General features: G+C 38.1%; 2 protein-coding genes and 1 long non-coding RNA gene across 3 annotated transcripts in view; 1 reads left to right on the forward strand and 2 right to left on the reverse strand.

The window, feature by feature from the left end:
* Nucleotides 1–22,696, reverse strand: part of LOC309497428 (uncharacterized protein) — a 292,681-nt gene that overhangs the window by 192,308 nt on the left and 77,677 nt on the right. The gene's annotated exons all lie outside the window — the stretch shown is intronic.
* Nucleotides 2,165–3,961, forward strand: LOC309497512. Its single transcript, XR_014205588.1, has 3 exons — nucleotides 2,165–2,993; nucleotides 3,139–3,598; nucleotides 3,703–3,961. It is a non-coding gene; the product is annotated as an uncharacterized lncRNA (long non-coding RNA).
* On the reverse strand, nucleotides 12,746–21,793 carry LOC309497366 (tripartite motif-containing protein 16-like). Its single transcript, XM_082167605.1, has 6 exons — nucleotides 21,180–21,793; nucleotides 18,882–18,977; nucleotides 18,604–18,804; nucleotides 14,014–14,134; nucleotides 13,813–13,860; nucleotides 12,746–13,583 (listed from the first exon to the last, which is right to left on the reverse strand). The coding sequence occupies exons 1-6, from the start codon at nucleotides 21,744–21,746 to the stop codon at nucleotides 13,069–13,071; spliced, it is 1,548 nt and encodes a 515-aa protein (XP_082023731.1). The 5' UTR covers nucleotides 21,747–21,793; the 3' UTR covers nucleotides 12,746–13,068.

The raw sequence follows: 22,696 nt of genomic DNA on the forward strand, positions 1-22,696 counted from the left end.
ATGTGCCAGCACTGTGGAAAGACTTGCGGAAACAAAGCAAATCTTGAAGTTTGTATAAGTGTTTCTGATATACTCAGGCAGAGTTATTTTGTGTTCTTTGCTTAAGGGTTAAAAGAAGTTCAAAATACCTTAGCAGCGGACTTGGCAAACATACAAAGTGGCATTTAAATGAATATGTACTGTAAATATGTGTTACACAATTTCCTTTCAATAACAAAATAAACCCAATGAAACATCAGCATTTGTGGAAGCATCTGATCATAGCGATGTGGATTTTTGCACCAGCTCTCTAAAATCAGCTCTGCAGTCAAGTCATGTTTCGCATATTTATATAGCAATTTATACAATTGATTTCCTTAAAGAAAGTAGCTTTACAGTATTAAACATGAAAAAACCAGTGTAAGTTTCACCTTCAATTAAAATTACAACTTAATGTTCTATTATAAAGAAGCTCTCATCAAAGAATTTTCTATTATTGGGCTTATTTTTTCCTGAAATGACATCACACCAGTTTGTTCTTTGATTTCTCTTGAAGTATATCAAAATTTTCAGTAAGAGTTTCACTTAAAGAAAACTCTAACAGATTGCCTCCTAAACTGTGTGCCGCAAATACTTTTTACAATATTTACTGTAAAGGGATGTTAAATACGTCAAGCGAGAAACTTTAACTAGTAGTAAAGAGCAAGATATGAAAGTATGTCACCACACATTTATTGTTTGAATTTAGTTATACAATTTACAGAATTTGAAAGTTGAGATTTGTTTCATACTTTTTTACGATTATATTGTTACATTTGAAATTGGTAAGCTTAAATGTACGTTACATTCCAGTTTGTGTTTGGACATTGTTTGCATTTGTTCAGTTTCCCACCACTCCTTTGTTTCCATGATAACCGTCTTAATTAGTTCATTTGGTTCAGCTGTGTGATACTAATTATACGAACTACCGGCACATCCGGGAACTTAAAGGGATACTCCACTTTAAAATGAAAATTCTGTCATCATATACTCACCCTCATGTTGTTTCAAACCTTTATGAATTTCTTTCTTTTGCTGAACAGAAATGAAGATATTTAGAAGAATGTCAGTAACCAGACAGTTTCTGGTCTCATTGACTTCCATAGTAGGAAAAAAATATATACTATGGAAGTCAATGAGACCAGAAACTGTCTGGTTACTAATATTCTTCTAAATATCTTCCTTTCTGTTCAGCAGAAGAAAGAAATTCATAAAGGATTGAAACAACATGAGGGTGAGTATATGATGACAGAATTTTCATTTTAAAGTGGAGTATCCCTTTAACTGTCAATTTCGTCACTGCCCCTTTTTAGGGAAAAATAAACTAGACTTCCCATAGACTTCAATACAAAATAGCGGCACAAAACAACGTCCGAACACAGACGGCAGGCGTGAATAACTTAAGAAATCACTAAGATTAAAAATGTCAAGTAATTATATGTCCACCCTGCCTGCCATAGAGCGTGAAAGATACATCCACAAACTTAATTTGGTCAATTTAAAAATATGTCCCTTCATTCTCCCTGCATCAAATTGGTGTAACAACCCCACCCAGTGTCCAGAGGTGTCTTCCCAGCAAACACATGTACGTTGTGGCAACGTCTGTGGCACGTTGCATTTCTTCTGTGGCAACGTCGCTGTCTACGTGCTCGCAACATTGTAACAACGTAGAGTTGTAAGACGCCACAGGGCTGTAGCAACGTTGCTGCGTGACATTCAGCAACTGAGAGATGTTTTTAATTAGTCAGATGTTAGATAATTATATCGTTTTTTTAAAATATTGTTGATCCTTATTATTTAATGGGGCTATCAGTAAATTAGCCTAATTATAATCAACACCTGCAAGTGTACACTTTGAAGAGTAAAAATTACAGAAGGTTACGTTAATTCAACTTTATTAATACTAACTGCATATGGTAATCAAATTGCACTTCCAAAAGTCATACATTTGTGAAAAAAGAAAAAAACTAAATAAATGAATAATATACAAATTTCTTTTAAGTATAATAAATAAAACATAAAAAGCAAAGATCAGTAGTCGAAAGCATGGACGATAAAGTTCGGTAAACGGAATCAGCCCAGGAAACATCCACAAAACGAAACGAATGAGACTAAATAGCAGACAAATGAAATGAAAAACAAGTTGGTTGTGTTTGAATAATTACGTATCTTATTTAGCTGAGGTAAATAAAACGCAATACTCACGTATCCTTACTCGATGAAGAACGAGACAACACAATGAGCCGAACGGGCGGTTGAAATTTAAAAGGCTGATTTTCGCGCTTCAGGGCAGTGACGAGTACATATGTAGTCCAGTGGTTGACAAGACACCGTTGGCACAACCTTAAGCAATGGCCCTGAACGGTGGTTTACTGTCAACATTGTGACAACGCTTTAACAACCTTCACCACACAACGTATTTATAGCAACCTTTTGGCCATGTTGATAAAACGTTGTTAGAAGGTTGGGTACGTTGTGCCAACGTTCTGTGTTTGCTGGGTTACCCGGACATTTACTCGTACCTCATCGAGGCACCAGGTATATATTAGGTCTTTATATTTAGAGTACTGAGTGCACTTTTCTGTCCAGCCAACTAGCCTGACTTAGCTTTCGATAGCATCATCCGTAATTCATGATATTTCCATAGCAGCAAGATATGGATGATGATGGCAGGTAGCCTGGGCTAGTTGATACACTAAGACAGCCCTGCAGTTATCTATCTAAAATAACACGATGATCATGATAGGTTGTAAAATATTGGAGTTGTGGGAAGCTTACATAACTTAAACTGTATGTTTAAGGTTGCTAGTGTCCTGCTTTCTAATCAAGCTTGAGATGTCATGCAATACATTATTATACATTATATAATACATTATCAAGCCATCCTATAGGGTCACAGAGAAGCCTCACAACACCTGGGTTGCTGTCAACAGTGATGGAAATATCCTGGCAGCCCATTGTGACTGCATGGCAGGGTAAGACCGAACTTGTAGAAACAAAATAAATGTATACTCCTTGTAACACTGCCGTTCTTCTGTCTCATTTGTGTGAACAAGCACCAAGCTAAATATGTGTGAATGTACCTGGTCAGTAAACTGTGATTATGGTTCTTTTTTTCAGACTTGTGGAAAGCTGTTCACATGTTGGGGCAGTCCTGTTTAAGCTGGAAGCCTGTGTCCACCTGGGTTACAACAAAGTCGCATGCACCAGCGTCGCCTGTGCCTGGAATGGTGTTTCAACCAAAACAATTGAGCCAGCAATGATTAAAGACATTGAGTTCTACAGTAAGCACACCAAAAAAAGAAGTGTCAGGAACCAGAGACCTAACCTAACCCATCACAGGCTCTACTACACACAGAGTCCTGCACACATCTCTGGAAACACCATCACAAACATTATTTAATGACATCTGTAGTCACTCATCAGTCACACTGAGAGGGCCGTCTTTGCAGTGGGGCAAGGACCACGAGGTGGATGCCATAGATACCAATAAATATGCTCTCTGCCTGTGCAGTGCAATGGTAAAGGACATCTGGACACTTTATTCTCCTTGAAGAAGAACCACTCATACTACACACGGGTACATTATGATTACAATCTATTAAAAAAAGAAAAAAACCTTGGTATAGATGTCAATCTGAGAACACACTATAACTAAAATAAACATATGTTCTACAAGTGCAGATGCAGATGTTTACCTGTCATGCAAGCTATGCTGACTGCATAACTTGGACCCCACAGCAAAGCCCAGTGAGATGTCCGTGTTGCAAGAGATGAGGATTTTATTTTTAAAAGTCTAGATACAATAAGCAGGTTCTGGGCAAGGCAGATATACCCGTGTCTGACAGGAGCCTCATTCACCAGGATGGACCATGAGGTAAACCAACTGATTTAAATCACTGTTAAACACTAATCAGAGAGACAGTGGGTATTGTGCATATATATTTAATATAATAAATAATACATTTCAAATAATACATTATAATAATATTACCAAAGAACAATAATGTATTCTAAGTGTTCAAATGCTAAATATATGTTTTCAGATGATGGAGGCAGAAGCTACAGACAGTGCAGGGACAGCTTTATGTTGAGATGGATGCATGTAAATAAGGGATACAGTGTATAAACCAAGAAACTACATCATTAAGATGATATTGCCTTTATATTTATTATTTCTCATCCCCCACTTTGTCATGGCTAAATACAACACTTGGTGACATATTAAGTAAAGCAGCACAGATATGCACATTATTGTTGCCACCTCTTTGTCTACAATTTCATCCTTCAGGGACTTGACAAACTGCACAGGAAGTGGGCCGTCGAGGATGTGGTACCTGTTCTTCAAGACGCCGATCACACGCTCTACAAGCAAAAGCACAGAGATAACACCATCTGCTTGTTTATGAAATTAACACGACCAGGGCTGGGAAGAAAATCTCTTCGAGAAATGAATTTATCGAACATCAAAATATATACTTTGTTTTGGTTGCCATGTAATATTGCACTGTTTACTGAAATGTTGTTCCTTATATACAGAATAGTTAATAACCATTTAACTGAATCATACATGATGTCTTCTGGTAAACTTATCAATATGTATTCGAACATTGGATTTCACTCTGGATTCCTCAACTTCTCTCCCTGACAGCTGTTTCCTCCCTTTTGTGAATGCTGGTGTAATTAGGCTGGCACCTAACAGTGCAAAGTCGTCTTGAAGGGTAAATCCACGATCAGCCAAGATCTGTAACACATGTATAGAATAATCCAAACTATTTGTTATATATGTACAGTATAAAGGATATCCAGAGCACCATTACCTAGCCTCATTTCCCCACTCTTATGAAAGGTTTAAATAGGGTTGGGTATCGTTTTTTTTTTTTTCGATACCGGTGCCAAATCAATACTTTTGAAACGGTACCTGTGCCTGAACTGATAAAAAAAAAAAGAGAGAGCCTCAAAACAATGGTGAATGACATTGAAGAACGTTTTTTTATTGAAAAAATTTAAATAAAAAATTCTTAAAATTTAATATATAAAATTTTTTGAGTAAATGTATAAATATAGGTAGTCTAAATACAAAACACAACAAATTTACATAACAAATTCCCAATGCAACCTAAGCCACCTAACCCAAATACAATAATTTAACACTAAATAACACTACAGTACTACTAACAGCAAAGTCTGTATTCTTGTTATGCTACAAACCAGTTTTAAATTTCAGCAATTCTTTTCACTTTTTTTTTTTTTTGCCTTCTCTGGCCAAATACGACACCTCTCCTGACTTATTGAATGTCCTGGGGCCTGTTTCAATAAGGAGGTTCAACCAACTCTGAGTTAAAACTTGAACTTGAACTCTGAGTTGATTTACCCTGAGATGGGAAATTCTGAGTGTTTGGTTTCATAACAGCTGAATTGAGTTAGTTTAACTCTGAGTAGGTTGACTCTGAGTTAAGCGCGTGCACCATGCCTATGAAAAGCCATGATCAATAGAGCTCCGAAATTATGATTCACCATGGCAACAGCACACAACAAAAAGACGTCTGCATACTTCCGAGTCAATACACAAGTATAATTCTTAATCACTGTTACATTATCAGGTGCAAACTGACAGAAATGTAAGTTATTGAACTAACACTCATTTTCATGGTATCCCACAGGAAAAAAAAAAGAAAAAGAAAAAAATAGAACGTGGCAGCAATTTATTAATCTATTTCAATGTGGCGCAGCGGTTTCCATATATAGATGTGGAGTATAATGTATTTAGAATATAATGCTCTTTTCACATAATTAAATGTTCTCCAATCCAACCTGTTAAATGTTTTAATTAGGCTAATGAAATTAACATTTGACTTATAAGTTACTCCGCCAATAGCAAGAATGCAGAGGCTGGACCTGCACCACCACTGATAGATGAGGAGGAGATACACAATATTGAAAGAATATTAAAATCCACCAGGAAAAATAATTACTGTTGCTTTTGTATTTGTAGGAAATAAAGATGAACAAATAATTGTGAATAATTTGTTTATTTAACAGCTGTGGTGGTGGTTATGGCATATATCTCTACCCTTCCATCTGGCATCCTCCCATTCCATTCAGTAATGTTTCATTTTCGGAAGGTGCGATGATGGGATTATGTGTTTCATCAATGCATCCAACCACACTGGAAATCATAAAGGAAATTCTAATTATTAGGTTACTTTCAGAGGTCACAGCAAGATGTTATCAAGTGAACTTCATTTATCAGATCAGCCTCATTTAAACCGAATTCTCCACCACTGACCTGCAATCCTGTGAATCCTTCTTTGATGGCTCATACGGGTTTGTGTCCATTAAACAACAAAAAAACTCTCAGAAGGAGCGTGAGAGCGAGGCACACTTTCCTTCCTGTTCTGATACAGTGGCCTTACTAATGTGCTCTGCATCTCCGATGCTGAAAAATGCGCAATGAATTAATGTACTGCACTGCAAAAAAATGCTTTTCTTAGCCTTTTTGTCTTGGTTGTTTTCAGTCAAAATATCTAAAAATTCTTAAATCAAGATGCATTTACTACTTAGAGGTGCAGTGTGTGATTTTTAGCGGCATCTAGTGGTGATCTTTGCGAATTGCAAACAGCCATTCACTGACGCCCGCTCCCTGTCTTTTCAAACTCGAATGAGAAGCTACTGTGGCCGACTTATGATAAAAAGATGTCGTCGTCTGAGTCGGAGTCTGCAGAGAGTATCAAGTCAAGCCATGAGGTTTCTTTATATTATATTAAATTATATTTACTTAATTGTTCAGTTAAACCACATGTTATTGCGATTGTTATTTTTACTTGTTCATCATTGTGTTTGTCTTTTATTCAGTGAGTTTAGCATAGCCTTTTTTCCATGCTAGTTAGTAAAAGATAAGAGCTAATTATGGATAAGAGCATCAAAGCAGCTTGGTAAGGGTAAATAGCTAACGTCACGATGTCCGTGGCGTCGTTCAGACAGCATGGTTTTTTCCAAGTTTGCAGAGTCAGGGACAACCTGACTATGTACCTGAAGTAACTAGAAGAGGAAGAGGTAGAGGGAAAGGGAGAGGAAGAGGGCAGAGAGGCAGAGGTGTTTTCTTGATTTGTCATATTTTCTCTTCTTCGAATCAGATTTACCCTCCTTCGGCTCTTGTCCGATAGAATAACTGTGGTCAGTCACATTCATTTTCACGAAACTCTGCTGCTGCGTCTTTTTCTGCTGTTTGTCAGTCGAGTTAGTGACGAAAAGCGCTCTGTAGCGCTGTTTGTTCGCTGTCGGCTACGGTAGAAACATGACGTCACAATATGTCGACCTTCATAGAAAGGGGTGGCCGTGGTTATGTAGATATAAATGACTCATTCTAAGTTAATACAAACATAACGGTTCATTAAGTAAGGTCTTTATACACCACTGAAAACATAGTTATGGATCTTATATTGCATTTCTGCCATTAGATCCTCAGAAAAAACCCAGAGTTTCCCTCATTTCAGGGTTAACATACTCAGAGTTTTCACTTAACCTCCTTTCTGAAACAGGCCCCTGCACAAGTTGAGCGTTATTTAAGAATGCATCACCTTAAATGCCGTGACGCGAAACCCCTCGTGAAGAAGAACGCTGTCATGTTTACAACTGTGGCAATGAGCTCTCATCAGGATCAACTGAATGCTGGATTTTCAAAAGTAGGCTCCGTGAGGTTTGCGGCTCTATTCTTGCAGTAAACTTGCACAACGTTCTTGAATGAATAATTTATTAGATGTAACATTACGCCGGTCAGTTATTGTATGGACATCGACATTTTCACACTAAACATGACACAGAACAAATAACGAACTGTGATTGGTTGCGTCAGTCAATACTTGGCTGATATTTGTATTCTTAAATAAATGTAAGTGAATGTGTTTTGTCCACTTCTCCTGAAATACATTAAAATAAGTGGCTGGTGAAGTGTGAGAAGAATAGAGTCAATTTTATAGTTACCTCCTACACAATGTGTATCTAAACACGTCATCAATTTATAATTGAAAGGATTGTTATTGCCGCTTCCATAGACATCAGTGTGTATTTTAAAAACTATAAATGTTGTTTTGCTAATACTTGATGTGTATTTAAATGTCTGAAACCTAAAATAAAGCTTTTGTGGTTGAAAACAATGAATAGTTGTGATAGGCTATAACAGTGCTGAGCGCGTCTGTCTCTCTGGCTCAGCGCCAGCCAACGCGCAAATGCAGATTTGAATTTAGAAGTTGATGATCACGCGTTCTGAACATTAAGCACACCAGTGAACGATCGTACGCTCAAATGGTTAACTAGCGATCACATGCGGTGATGATGTTTCTTACGTCCATTTTGGAGAACCAGAGGGCAAATATTTCAACCAACAGCTGAGGTATTTAAGTGGCACCAAAAAAGAGGCACCGAAATCTGCGTTTTGATTCGGTCCGGTTACATACCGATTACTTGGGTACCGGTTCCATATCGGTGCCCAGTTTCAGTACCCAACCCTAGGTTTAAATCAAATAGTCTACTGGCGCTTTTCCACTGCATGGTACGGTTCGGCTCGGCATGGCACGGTTCGGCTCGCTTCGCTTTTCCCACTGCGTTGTACAACTCAGCTCGGCACAGCATGGCTCGCTTTAGCTCGGTTTTCTTTTCCACTGCAGTTAGTACCGCTTCAAAGTGGGTGGGATTATAGACTGATCGTTATAGTTGCGCCGCCTATACTGCAATGACATCATCATAAACGCGCCACATTTCAAACGCACAACACAGGAACAATGGAGCCTATCGAGGGGATGGTGTTCTTGATTTTTGGTATGTGGATGTTTTTAACTGCAAGATGGAGAAATGTGTTTCAAATGAGGCTGATGGCAGCAAAACAAAATACTGCTAAAAAAACCAAAAGAGTCTGGGAACTCTTACAACAAAGCGCAGATGACGACATCACTCGGTTTGCCTGGCGGCGCACTAGGGTAAGCTAATCTTGCATTTAGCAATGTTTTTAGGGTCTCAATCGCTATATCACTGTCACAAAGCATATAATGAATTTAGCTGCCTATATTATGTATTAAAATGTGTAATCTGTGTATTTCAGATGTATAATTTTTTGCAAAGTCACCGCCACAGACCCTTATGTTTGGACATTTAACAGAGCTTCTGAGTGGTGGGATGTGATTGTTCCTGGTTTTACAAACAGGCCTTGTGAAATCTATGGTGCTGACATGCTGTGCTCTACATAACCTTTCTGAGTCATGGAGAGGCCTATGAGAATACCTGGGATTCACCTTCAGCAGCAGAGCTGGCACTGGAACAGGCTAAAGAGGAGGAGGGCAGGGATGTCCGTGAGGGTCTGATGCGTTACTTGAATAGTTGACTATTAATATCCAATAGTGTAAATCGCGGCAGCAGCTTCAGGTTGGTAGTCCAAGGCATTGTTGTTTATCTTTACTTCCGGGGTTCTTCCCACCGGATCCTCACTTTCGATTTCAAAATGGCGGCTGCGTGAAATCAGCGTATATGCGAGTGGGCGTAAACGAGCCAACACCATCATGAATATTGAGTGGTTTACACCTGAGAAGTTCACACCCATAATTAGCCTTTCATTCAGGTGTGTCACTGAGCCACAAGAAAGAATGCAAGGACAAAATAAATAAATAAATAAATATATATATATATATATATATATATATATATATATATATATATATATACTGAGTTACAGTTCATTTTCGGACGCGTTTCAGAATGGACTACATTGACAGAGAGAAAGCAGAACTCGCATCATGTTTATTTTTCTTTATTTGGCAAAAAGCACAACACTTTGTTTTTATTGTGAGTATACACAAAAATAATACACACTTAACAGGATCGATTGATGTATGAAACTGGTTTGTAAAATCAAAGTCAACAGAGTATTTAGAGTCTCTATTGCACTGATAAGGAAAAACGCGAGCTGGTATCGCCGGCGATACCGCCGACCCCAGGGGGTTAACCCTCTGGGGCCTAAGGTGTTTTTGGGGTCCTTGAGATGTTCTGACATGCCCTTACATTTGTGCTTTTTTCAGTTGCTTATAAACATATTAATGGCAAAGGTATAATTACACTCTATTTAGCACAAACAGGGCTACCATAATATGTGAGCAACATGTATGTACATGTTTGTATTTTTGAGAGAATAATGTTTATGCATGGTTATTGAAAAAACTAAAAATGAAAATTTCTGAAATAAGGCCACAAAACACATACTAAATATGTGTCCATAAAACTTCTGAATAATGCATTTTGTCGCCTAGAGTTTTTTCTTCAAAATGATGTGAAAATCATCCTGCTTAATCATTCACATAAAACAATACATTGATTTAAATTTTGTAAGACTTTTTGTTTGGGAAGGCAATATGCGAGTGGGCGTGATTCACACCTGAGGAGACAATGCCCCCGCATAATGAGGCTGCATACATAATGAGCCTTTCATTCAGGTGTGTCACTGAGCCACAAGAAAGAATGCAAGGACAAAAAATATATATTTATATATATATATATATTAGGGGTGTAACGGTTCACAAAATTCACGGTTCGGTTCGATACGATACACTTGTGTCACGGTTCAGTACGGTTCGGTTCGGTACGTTTTCCATAGGCTACAGCAAAAATAAATAAATGCCAGAGAAATTTCCTTGAATTAAATTTTTTTTTTTTTATTATTTTATTTAATTAAACTAACATCATAAAGTATGATTTTTTAATTTATTTATTTTTTGTTGTACTTGACTCTTCTTATGAGCATATAAAACAAAACAGCTCCTTGGACAAAATGAAATGTAATATTGTAGTAGTAGGCTAGTTATAAACAAAGGTTTATTTTAGTTCAGATTAACATTTGAGGGCAGCAATTGTATTCATAATGTCAAAATAAAACAGACGTAATGTTACTTGAAAGCATTATAGCCCACTATTCCTGACAAACTTCCATACCTTGCAGTTAGTGTTAGGCTACTACAGCAAATCCATTCCACGGTGAATGTTGCTGATCTGTGGACACCCGCCAGTTCATTCATGGCACGATGTTTCTTCCTGGTTTCCACGTCAGTGCTGTTTGATCCGTTCATAACAGAGAAATGTGCATGTTTCTCACTAGATCTCGCAGCGATGTTATTACTTCAGTGGCGAATTCAAAAAGCATTTGAAATTCAAATGCTTTCTTTACTGGTCTGGATCTCTCAGCGCTGTGTGGTGTTGCTTGATCAGGCTCGCGCATAGGGCTCGCGAGTCCCGCTTCACAGGTCAAAACGGTCCACACAAACACAATACGAGTAGCTCAGTTTCGTTCCTTACATTGCATTTGCCAGTTGATGTTGTGGTCGCGCCAGCCTCTATGAGCGCGCTTGCCACCCGCAACGCGCCTTCATTTGAAATAACGAAATTTTGGTCGGCAGAAAAAATGGTCCAACGAACCGTTCGGTACGTAATGCGTACCGAAAACCGAACCGAAAGCCTCGTACCGAATGGTTCGATACGAATACGCGTATCGTTACACCCCTAATATATATATATATATAATTGGTTCACAGTTGTTGTTGTTTTTTCCACAAATTGTGCTTGCAAATTGTATAATATCCAAGGTAAACATTTCTAGGAATAGTGCAGTTAATTGTTCTCATACTGTATTTTCAGATTTGGAATACATTCTCTACCCAAATGTGTCACTAATAAAACACAATAAAAATTATTTAAAGAGAAGGCTTATATTGACCTTTTAAGATTTTGTTTACATCTATCCTTGTATATATATATATATATTTTTTTTTTTTGCTATTTTATTAAAAAGGTTATACAATTACAACAACAATTAAAATTGTAACAATATTTCCAGTGTAATCTTTCTTTGTAAAAACTAAAGTATACATTTTATCATACGTAATTCAAAGTTAAGGATTCATTAGTTTGAATGTAGCCTACATTGGAACAAACACTATAATAACATCTTAGTTGATGACTTTATTTTTGACAAAACATAGTATATATATATTTAACATATGAGCAGAAATTGGCAACATTATAAGCTTATTTGATGTGGCAGTATTTTACAGTAAAAACTTTATAATCTATCTGATTTTTGTAGTCGATTTTTACTCATCTCAGTATAGCAATGGAGTTTGGTAAAAGCTGTTCATTCATTCACACACAAAAACGCGATTCATTTTGAAATAGTATTTTTGCCAGCTGTAGCTACACACAGCGCGCATCTGTGCGTTCATTCATTCACACACAGAAACGCGATTCATATTTAAACAGTCTTTTTGCGTGTACAGACACTTGCGATTAGAACAAAGCAAATATACAACTGACCTATTCCTCAGCCGGATCAGGATTCCACAGCGTCGCAAGACGACCTAAAGTACATGAGTATAATTAAACTTGATGTGTTTTATCCAGCTGATGTGGGCATTGACACGTTTGCCTCAGATCATTTGCGTTTGAATAGCGCGCGCTCTCCGTGGGCGGGGTCACATTAAAACTTAATGAGATGAGATGAGAACGACTGACATCTCTCTCTTTTCATACATATTACATAAACTGAGAATATTTGTTTTTTAAATAAATTACTTCATTTAAAAGAAGAGAATTCAAGCTTCATGCCTGTGTGTCTGTATGCCTGTGTGACTGAGTATTCGCTGAGTTACAGTTCATTTTCGGACACGTTTCAGAATGGACTACACTGACAGAGAGAAGGCAGAACTCGCATCATGTTTATTTTTCTTTATTTGGCAAAAAGCACAACACTTTGCTTTTATTGTGAGTATACACAAAAAAATACACACTCAACAGCATTGAATGATGTATAAAAATCTTTCAAAATCAACAGAGTATTTTGAGTCTCTTTTGCACTGATAAGAAAAAAAGCGAGCTGATCGCGCCGGTGTGATCGCCGACCCCAGGGGGTTAATGTAATGAAGAGAAAATAAGAGACTATACCATCTCACTGATACTGATTTATCATGCAGCTCAAAGCATTATGGGTAGAATCTCTCTATAGTCTGTTCTGATTCATCAATACAGTTTCACTGATGATGCAAACCAAACCCAAATCCCAGGATAGAGCGGCTGAGTGAATGTGGTCTGGACTGTGTGGATGAGGCTCCATGTGTCTAAGCTGTAGAAGGACAGAGTTCCTGCACTGTGATCCACATACACTCCTATTCTATGGCCGACACGCTTTACAGAGAATTGAGTCATTATGTTATTGTGTTTGAAATAGGAATTGGAGGGAGAGCAGAACAAACTCCAGGACTGATCATTAGCTCCAAACCAACACTCATGACCCGATCCCTTCCTGCTAATGCTCTTATATGACACTGATATAAACACACAGCCACTCCACAAAATCTCCCAGTAACAGCGTCCACACATTCTCTTTCTACACAACACCTGAGGATAATGATCAAATCTGTCTGGATGATCAGGATACGGCTGCTCTTTTCGAGTGCGAGTAATCACGCTGTTCCTCTTAGACAGACTGAGGAGTTTATTCACTGTGTTCAGATTCAGAGTGAGCTGATGGGAATCTGATGGAGAGAAAACATCAGAATCAGGAATTATTAATCTTTTATTATAGCTGAACTCTTCATGTTCAATATATCAGCAGTGTCTCAGTACAGTTTACCAGATATCCTGTGCAAATCATCATTTACATGATCAACTCTAAAACTCTTCTATCATGTTTTCTTTCACCTTCTACAGGAAGAACATAAACACACTCAGTGAGTTTCTCTGCTTGTTTTCTTAGTGACTTACATTGAAGGAAGTCGTCCCTGGTTCTGGGAACAATGTTGGGGAAAGTGACTGTGGAAATCAACAGACATGAAGAGTGTGATTATCATGTCAAGAAAAAATTATCCCTGCATCAGTTCCTAAGACATCTCTAATATGATCTTCTACATGATATGAGATGATGGAGGATCATTTCTGAGAGCTGATGAATCTCCAGGTCTTTACCTCTGTCAGAGATCTTCTCTTTGCAGAAATCCTCCAGTTTGCCATCAAAAGAGGAGAGAGAACTGAAGGGATTGTCATTTACATCTGTAGATTCAGGAGGAGCTGAGAGAGACTGGAAACTCTACAGAAAACAGAAATCAAAGCTCATCACCTCCACACTTCATCAATAACCTGCACTACTGTCAGATTTGAGCGGCTCTTGTTAATCTTGTCATCTTTAGTAACTGAACTAAATCCAGCTCTTTCACAGCATCAGATAAAATTGTCTTCATATTCATTATATGACATAAGAGCAACAAATTATAGCATCTCACACACTATATGTGAACTGTCTAGTAAATCTTTTTTTTTTTATGATAAAACATTAGCTTAGAACATAAATGTTGAGTAGGGTTTGAGGGTTGAGTATATTTGCTCAGGAAAAGCAGTTCAAAGGCTACAAGTAGATCGTACTATTTTTCGACATTTCGATATTTATATTTTGATATTTCCGTATTTTTCGACCTTGGACCCATGTGAACGGCATTAATCCAACTGTATGGATACCAAAATTGCAGGAAGCAATTACTAAACAAACGGCAAATACTGTGTTTTCTAATACATTTATTCTATGCATGGCTTGCTTCCGATGGCTCTGCATGAGCTCGCGGCTCCATCCAGTGTCTGTATTCGGGATATCATTAGGATCTCAAAATGATCACCCGTCAAGCGACAAGCTTGTGATCTGTGATCTGCAAGTCACTTAAAATGTGCATTTGATAATGCAACATGCACCAACTGTCCTCCAAGATTTGTAATGAGAATTTCTTCTTTTTTGTCTATACTCCGTTTCATTTCCTGTTTCATTCCAGAAACATAGTTATAACGTTTACATCATGTCAGCATGTCTCCTTTCGACATTATATAAACATACTTCCCTTTCGAAAGGGAACTCGTACTGCATCGATGACGCTATTGAGGAACGCCCTCCATGTGAACCGGTGTCTGAAAAGCTATCCAATCACGGCAATCGATACTGACCGGCAACAGCCTATGACATCACTACAAGTGCGACCCAGAAGTATAAAAGGGGCGCCAAGACAAAATGTAATCCACTTTTCGTCTTTAGGGACTGTTTTGTTTGTAAGCTTCAACCTGAAACTTCAAAAGGTAATCATGGCTTGTGAAAAATGCTTCAGAAAGTGTGTGGATCCATTTCTAAGATATTGACACTTGATGACACACGTGTGCGTTTACTGTTTGGGATCAAAGCAAGCACGATTAGTTCTTTTTTTTTGTGAAAAATTATTTTGATAAGAATAATATAAACAACATATTAAAGTGTAACCCATACCCCCCACCCACCAACTAGGTAGACTTATACTGTGCTAAGGAATTGTAAGACATTGCCAAGCATGATCAGTTCTTGAGGGAACTACTTGTGCCAACTAGGAGTTTTTTCCTTAAAAAAACGTCGCTCTCGTCTGGCCCTCTTTTCGAAGGGGAAGAGGGACAGACATATGTGCCAGGCGATTCAGGTTCTGCCCGCGCTGAGGCAAAGCAGAGACTAGAATCATGGGGTCCCAGAGGGAGCTCGCCGAGGAGTTGTGAGAGAGTTGTTTATCTCTCACGCCCCTTGGACGCTCGCGAGATTGAGCTGCCGAGTTGTGTTGTCACTAACATCCTCTGATCTGACAGTGAGTGCTCTGCTGGCAGCTCAAGAGAGCAGGAGATGGCTGATGAGGGTGAAGAGGATTTACAACCCGAACCCTCACAGCCACCGTGCCCCGCGTATGTTGAGTTGTGAATGTTATGAAATGTGCTCAGCGAGGCTTTGCTGCCATAGGAGCATGTGAGGGAAGAAACCGCTCGTGTCAGAGTTCACGAATGGTTTCTTTCCAGCCATAACGCTCCAACTCCCGTGAGCCTTCCGAAACTAGGGTGTGCTTTCTGCCTCTCCTTGAACTTTTTTTTCTGGAGCACGTCTCTAAACTTAAACAAGTGTCTGTAAACAGCAAAAAGACTGTTTAAATATGAATCGCGTGTCTATGTGTGAATAAAGGGCACAGATGTGTGCTGTTGTTTACTACAGGCACTTACAACATGCTATTTTTACATGAACATGAACACATCTATTAGTTTAGCTTTTCCCAAAGTATATTGCTATACTGAGATGAGTAAAAATCGACTGAAATATGTTGGAAAAAAATTTCTTTGTATAAGCAATGTATTAAACTGCAAATTAACATTTATATGCCCTATATTAATATATCCTAAAAACTATATGTTACAGACAAAATATGAATGTTTAGACAAGTTTTGTTGACTAGTTTTGGATAGATTATAAAGTTTTTCATTAAATTTGACTACTGTCACATCAAATAAGCTTTTGTTCGCCAATTTCTGCTTATATGTTAAATATATAGTATGGGATATTTTGTGTCCACTTACAATCGAAACTAAACATTGTGCTTTTGTAAAATAAAGAAAATAAACAGGGTGTGCTTTCTGCCTCTCCTTGAACTTTTTTTCTGGAGCACGTCTCTAAACTTAAACAAAACTCAGCGAAAACTAGTCACACAGGCAAGAGCAATATATCTTTATAATAATTTAAGTGTCCACTTTTAAATGATCTAATTCAAAACGAAAACAAATATTCTCTGTTATGTAATCTGTATGAAAAGAGAGAGATGTCAGTCGTTATCATGGCAACTCATCTCTATCCATACATCCTCGCTATCAAGTAGTTAGGCCTCAACAGGCCTCCTTGAAGGCGGCTCCCCTACGAGTTGGAATGCTTAGCATTGCAAAGGCATTAAATATCACGTTGCAAGCCCCACGGAGCCTCCCTGATTTTAGCCCAGAGCCTGGTCAGTACTCATCAGGTTGAGCATAGTGTTGCAGAATCTATCTGAGGATCGCTCTGTTTGAATACTTAACTCCCTAAGTCTGGTCGAAAGGTTGAAGGACTCTCACGAGGCCTCCCTGTTAGATCAGCCTTAGAGCTGGAGGTGCTCCCCTCATTAGAGTCCCAGCCTCCACAGGGCTTTGAAGCACTGTGTAGATCAAGGATTGAGTAGAGTTACTCCCCTCGTTTGCAAAGTTTAACAAGCACTATGCTGAGTTCTACTCTCCAGGATGCCCGTCCGGTTTGTGAGTGAACTACTGCCATTAATTGCATTTTTTATAAGAAACTCTGATTAGGAAAAAGACAGGCTGTTGGCAAGACTAGGTCAGTAAATTTGACCAGGTCAGCCTCCCTGGTGGCATGTGGGGTTGACTTTATGTTCGCCTCAGAAAGAGACTGGACAGGACTCCTTTCGGACCCCCTGTCCATATTCCCTTAAAGGAACCCCTTCCATGAAGCAGTTGGTTCCAAGCCTGTGAGCGTCCTTAGTAGACCTTCCGTTGTTCGGAGGCCACTTTGAGGCTTATAGCTTGGACAGTGACCGTAGGGAATAATGTCACTGTATCTGACAACCTGTGTGTGACCCAAGGGGGTGTAGCGTCTGGACGAAATCACGATGACTTATTCATTCTAAGTTTCAAAAAGCTTTTAACCTACTGGACTCATTCATGTAAATCACAAGACTAGCGCCAAGGAATCTGGATCAAATTGCTCCATTGATACTTTAGTGGCATGATAGAGGTTAAACAGAAACACCTCCAAACTCCTTTGTGAGCTTCAAAAAGATCTTAATCAACTCAACTCCCCTCCCACGGCAGGGAAGAAGGCCAGGTGGCATGGCTAAACATCTGAGAGATGCACCAATATACATACCACAAATATTCTTTCCATTTAACTCATAATGTAAGTAATTCCAAAATGTATATGATATATTCCTGTGTGTATGTATGTTTCCCACCTCATATTAGCCTAGTTATGACTGTCTAGTTGTGTTAGTTGAACTCTAAATGCTTATATTCAAGTGTAAGAATGCATGTCTACTTTTGTATCTTCCAGACATATCTTTCTTGGTACCGAATTAAACCTCTCGGTTTGCCTTAGCTATATATGTAATACAATATATTCCAACAAGTCAGAAGGAGACAAAGAAACTCTCTCCCGCTAAAAGTTTCTGAGTGTTATTGGTCACATCCCCCAAACTAGGTGTGGACTAACTCTTCCTTAAAGAAAACATACTTATTCAACATTTTACTCTGGTTAATTTTATTTAATTTTTTTTTAGGTGTGGTTTTAAAATTGTTATATAATTTTAAAACCTATGTTTACCTAATTGCAACCAAAATTCAGCATTGTGAAAAATAATTGTTTAAAAAAACACTTTGTGTTTGTCGGATGGTACCATCAAGTTTCACATTGTTGTACAATTTTTTTTTTTTTTTATATATTAGTGAAGTTTTGAACTGTTTTTGTCTGGAAGCTCAAAACATCTTCCAGAAAAAAAAAGAGATTTCCAGAGCTGAACTGCATTTGTAAGTGCATCTTTCAATAGAAGAAGATCAGAAGAGAGTCTGACTGATGATGATATAATAACCGAACACGCAGATCAACACTTTGTCAACGGCTCATTCTGCTTTCACAAAATGTTTCTCTGTGAGTCTCTTGCTCAAGTCCACTATGACCCTGTTCTTCTAGATCTCTGTTACCTGCAGGAATTGGATGTGATCCTGTGTCTGTGAAAGCTGCTCCAGCTCAGCGTCTCTCCTCCTCAGATCATTGATCTCCTGCTCCAGTCGCTCCAGTCGTCCTTCAGCTCGACTCACTGCAGTCTTTTCCTGATCTCTGATCCGCTGTTTCGCCTCAGAGCGGCTTCTCTCACTGTTCTCCACTGCTCTCTGTGCAGAGCGCTGTTAGGACAATCACATAGTGGTTTCAGTGAGTCCTGACTGAGACGTCTCAAATTTTTCTTCTTCTCCAGACTCACCTTACGAGACGCCACAACCTCTCTCAGCTGCTGAAGATCTTTCTCTCTCTGCTGGATCCTCTGCTGGAACAACCTCTGCGTCTTCTTCAGCTGGTGCTAAAGGACAAATCAATGACAGTGACAGTAATACTACCACAAAATCATCATGTGAACAGCTGAATAGAGAAACCAAAAGAACATGAGTCAAATTAGTTGCCTTAATTCATTTAGCAAATATTTCCTCCAGTTATTTTCACGCCTAATTATGCCTGTTAAAAGAAGTAACAAAAGTTCTCTCTCTCTCTCTCTCTCTCTTTACCGCCAGTTTACGTTAGTAGCCTAATATGTTCCTCGTTTTACTCTCTAACTCTACTTATTGACATATCCAAATGAACTACAAACTTTCCATCAATGTCTGTAAAAAGGGATGCACCGCTGTGCGCTGAATCGACTCCGTGTGTTTCTCTCATGAAAAGCATTATATTTGCTTTTGTTGCTTACATGGAGACGGTAAAGGCATCATTTTCTAAACCTTGTACTTTGAAACCCATTTTGAAACCAAAACAAATATGTAACCCAGGTCTCTAAAGAAATCAGGTTGATGTAAGAAAAATTAAAAAAAGACTAACACTTATGAAAATGTAAAACAGTTATTTCATTTTATTAATATCTGTGAAGAGAAAATACATAAATTCAAACTATAAAACTAATTTAGAAAAGTTATTTAATTTAATAACATGAAGATTGGTCCAATGAGAGGAGTGGGAAGTTAGCCCCGCCTTAACGGGTGGAGCCAGGACACAGACGATGCAACACTCCTTGCGGAGAAGCGGCTGGTGCGATCCTAAAAAGAAGAGAAGAAACAAATAGAATTAGAACGAACAAACTAACAGTTGTATCAGAGAAATAACAGAGATTTTAAAATAAAAGTGTGGATTGAATGTCATCAATCAATGATTACGGGTGAATGTTTTTTTGTTGTTTTTTCGAATGCTACAGGGAAAATACAGGCCTAAAGTTGGAGTTTTGCCTTTCTGAAAACTTCATAATTGAAAAATCGAATTCTCTTGGTTGGGTCTTTTCCCCTTTCTTGTTTTTCCCCTTCTTTTCTATTTTTCATAATTTCCTGAGTCGGATGCTGCACATTTCCTGGACACTGGACACTTTCTGAAGAAATTTTTGTATGTGTACTGTCCCTGCTTCACCTTGGAGAAACTATTGCGAGCAGGAACTGGCGAGCCATGCCCATATAAGGACCGCGCTTTGTGGATCAAGGAATAAACGGAGTGGTAAGATTATGCATATGTTTTTCCTCCCTTTCAGACTGAACTGTGTTGCTCAGAACTCAATTGCAGAAGAAGCATCTCGTGCACGCAGCATTGAACTGGAACTGAGATTTAGTGAAATCCTAATTCATATTGAGACTGCTATTGTGAGCAGTAAACTTGATTTATTGTGATTTTATTTTCCCTACTGTTATTTTCTACTTTCAAATTCTACTGTATTTTATTTCATTTAATTATTTGGTTAAATATATTATATATATATATATATATATATATATATATATATATATATATATATATATAATCTCCTGGAGACCAAGAGTAAAAGGGGTATTTCAAAGGGTTATCATTTGGAATAATTGTATTCAAATAAAAAAATATTCTCTTCATTAAATTAAGCCAATTAGAAACAATTTGAATAAATAGGTAAAAATAAATTGTATACACATATTAATAGAGTAAGGGTCAATTAACTTTATTAGCTTGAATCTAAATAGGTCACAAAAAAGATAGAAACAATTAATAATAGTTACAAACTAAATAAGGAAATATAAATGTATATAAATAAGGGTTATAAGAAGGAACAAGTCTTTACTGCCATCCTGGTCATTATTTTCCTTTGTGTTATGTGGTGATGATGTTTTGAATTTCACTGCATTATTTAATTTATTTGTATTTATAATTTTCCTAAATATATCTTACCTGTTTCTAACACAGCCAGTGTTGTCACCATTTCCTTCTCTCCTTGTTGTTGACACCGTCTCTTGAGCGAGTCTAATCTTCTGGTTACTGGTCCAAATCTAGAAACGGTGCACTCCCTTCACGTTCATTTCCGTATTTCACTGTTTGAGAGTGAGGGTCGCCGCGACGCGTACAGATACAATTTTTAAGTTGAAAACAGTGTCGTGTAAACATACACTTCGTCATGGAAAAAAAGTTCATCAGTGAACACTTTTTGTCATAGATTTCATTAATGAAAATAAAACTACATAAGTATGTCTACATGATTTCATCAATAGTTGTAAGTTCATACCTGTTTCTCTGTCCTCTGTTCTGCAGCTGATACAGTGTCGTGGTTTTTATGTTCATCCATCGCACACAGCACACATATACACTTCTGATCAGTGCGGCAGAAACCCTTGAGGATCTTGTTGTGTTTCTGGCAGATCATCTCCTGCAGTCGTCCAGTGGCATCAGTCAGATTGTGTCTCTTTCCTTTAAAGAAACTCTCATGTAGTTCAAGGTGATTCTGACAGTAAGACTTCAGACACACCAGACAGGACTTGATGGCTTTGTGTTTTCTTCTAGTACAGACGTCACACTGCACATCTCCAGCGTAACAATCAGCAGCAAGTTTAGTCTTCTTCAGTTTCTCCACCACTTCAGCCAGAATGGTGTTTTTAGCTAAAGCAGGTCTTGGCCTGAAGGTCTGTCTGCACTGAGGGCAGCTGTAGACTCTCTTCTCATCCTCCTGATCCCAGCAGTCTGTAATACAGATCTTACAGTAACTGTGTCCACAGTGGAAAGTCACTGGATCCTTCAGGAGATCCAGACACACTGAACACATGAACTCATCCTGAGAAAATCTAGCTTCTGCCATTTTACTGCATGAAGACAGAGACAAAAACACACAACAGCTCAACTACACTTCAGTTTTACTTTCTCAGAAATCATGTGATTTCCGTTTCCTGGTTCTGTGTTTGAGTGACGTGCAAAAGATAATAAAACGTCCACTAGATGTCAGTCTCAAACATACACTCAAAGAATAGGTTACAGAGAAGCAGACAAGACAATTAAAGTGCCCTGAATATTTTCAGATGTGCTGCAAGTTGCAATAAAAAATGCAATAAAACTGGGAAATTCATGACAAAAAGCTGGTAGACAGTTGTGCACTGAACCCTTTAAGAGAAACAGTGAACGTGTGATGGTGAACTCAGTGAACTCTGGTATCAGTTGTGTTTCTGGTAAACCAAACAGGGTTGTGCATAATGTAAATGACTGTAAAACTCTCTGTAATTTTGAAGGTAATGAAGAAGGAAGCCAGGCGAACGCCACATACTTTTATCTTTGTGGATGAAGCTGGATTCAACCTGGCAAAAACACATCGCAGGGGAAGAAATGAGATTTGACACATATATTGACATGTAATCTTGAACACACTGTGGCTAATTAAATAATCATCTTAGTCAGTTTTGCAATTTTTTATTACAAAATATCAATGTGAGTAACAGTAGTTAATTAGCAACAACCAACAATAACAAATAAAGCAACAAAAAAAAATATTTATACTATATACATCTCATCCTACAGAGCAAATGCAAAAACTAATACTGAAAGACAAAGGACATTTCGAGAGAAGAAGAGGAATAATGAAAATTTCAAAGTATAGGGTCGTAAAAGACTAAAAGCAGAAGGACTACGAAAATGCAACTAAAACAAGAGGCAGAAAAGAGTCAGGGGCTTGCAATATATATGTAGTGAGGTTGGGTGACGTTCTTATCACGTCACTATCATTTAATACGTGGCCAATGAGCTCTTGCCATTGGGGTA

Source organism: Leuciscus leuciscus (genome assembly GCF_965113295.1).
Source record: "Leuciscus leuciscus genome assembly, chromosome: 4".
NCBI classification, from domain to species: Eukaryota; Metazoa; Chordata; class Actinopteri; order Cypriniformes; family Leuciscidae; genus Leuciscus; species Leuciscus leuciscus.

What these genes read in the sequence shown, in the direction of transcription:
- LOC309497366 (XM_082167605.1), bottom strand. Translation starts at nt 21,746, where the DNA reads ATGGCAGAAGCTAGATTTTCTCAGGATGAGTTCATGTGTTCAGTGTGT. An exon ending in ATCACATCCAATTCCTGCAG is followed by an intron (nt 14,135 to 18,603) that starts GTAACAGAGATC and finishes TGTTTTCTGTAG; the next exon opens with AGTTTCCAGTCTCTCTCAGC. An exon ending in CAGGGACGACTTCCTTCAAT is followed by an intron (nt 13,584 to 13,812) that starts GTAAGTCACTAA and finishes TCTCTCCATCAG; the next exon opens with ATTCCCATCAGCTCACTCTG.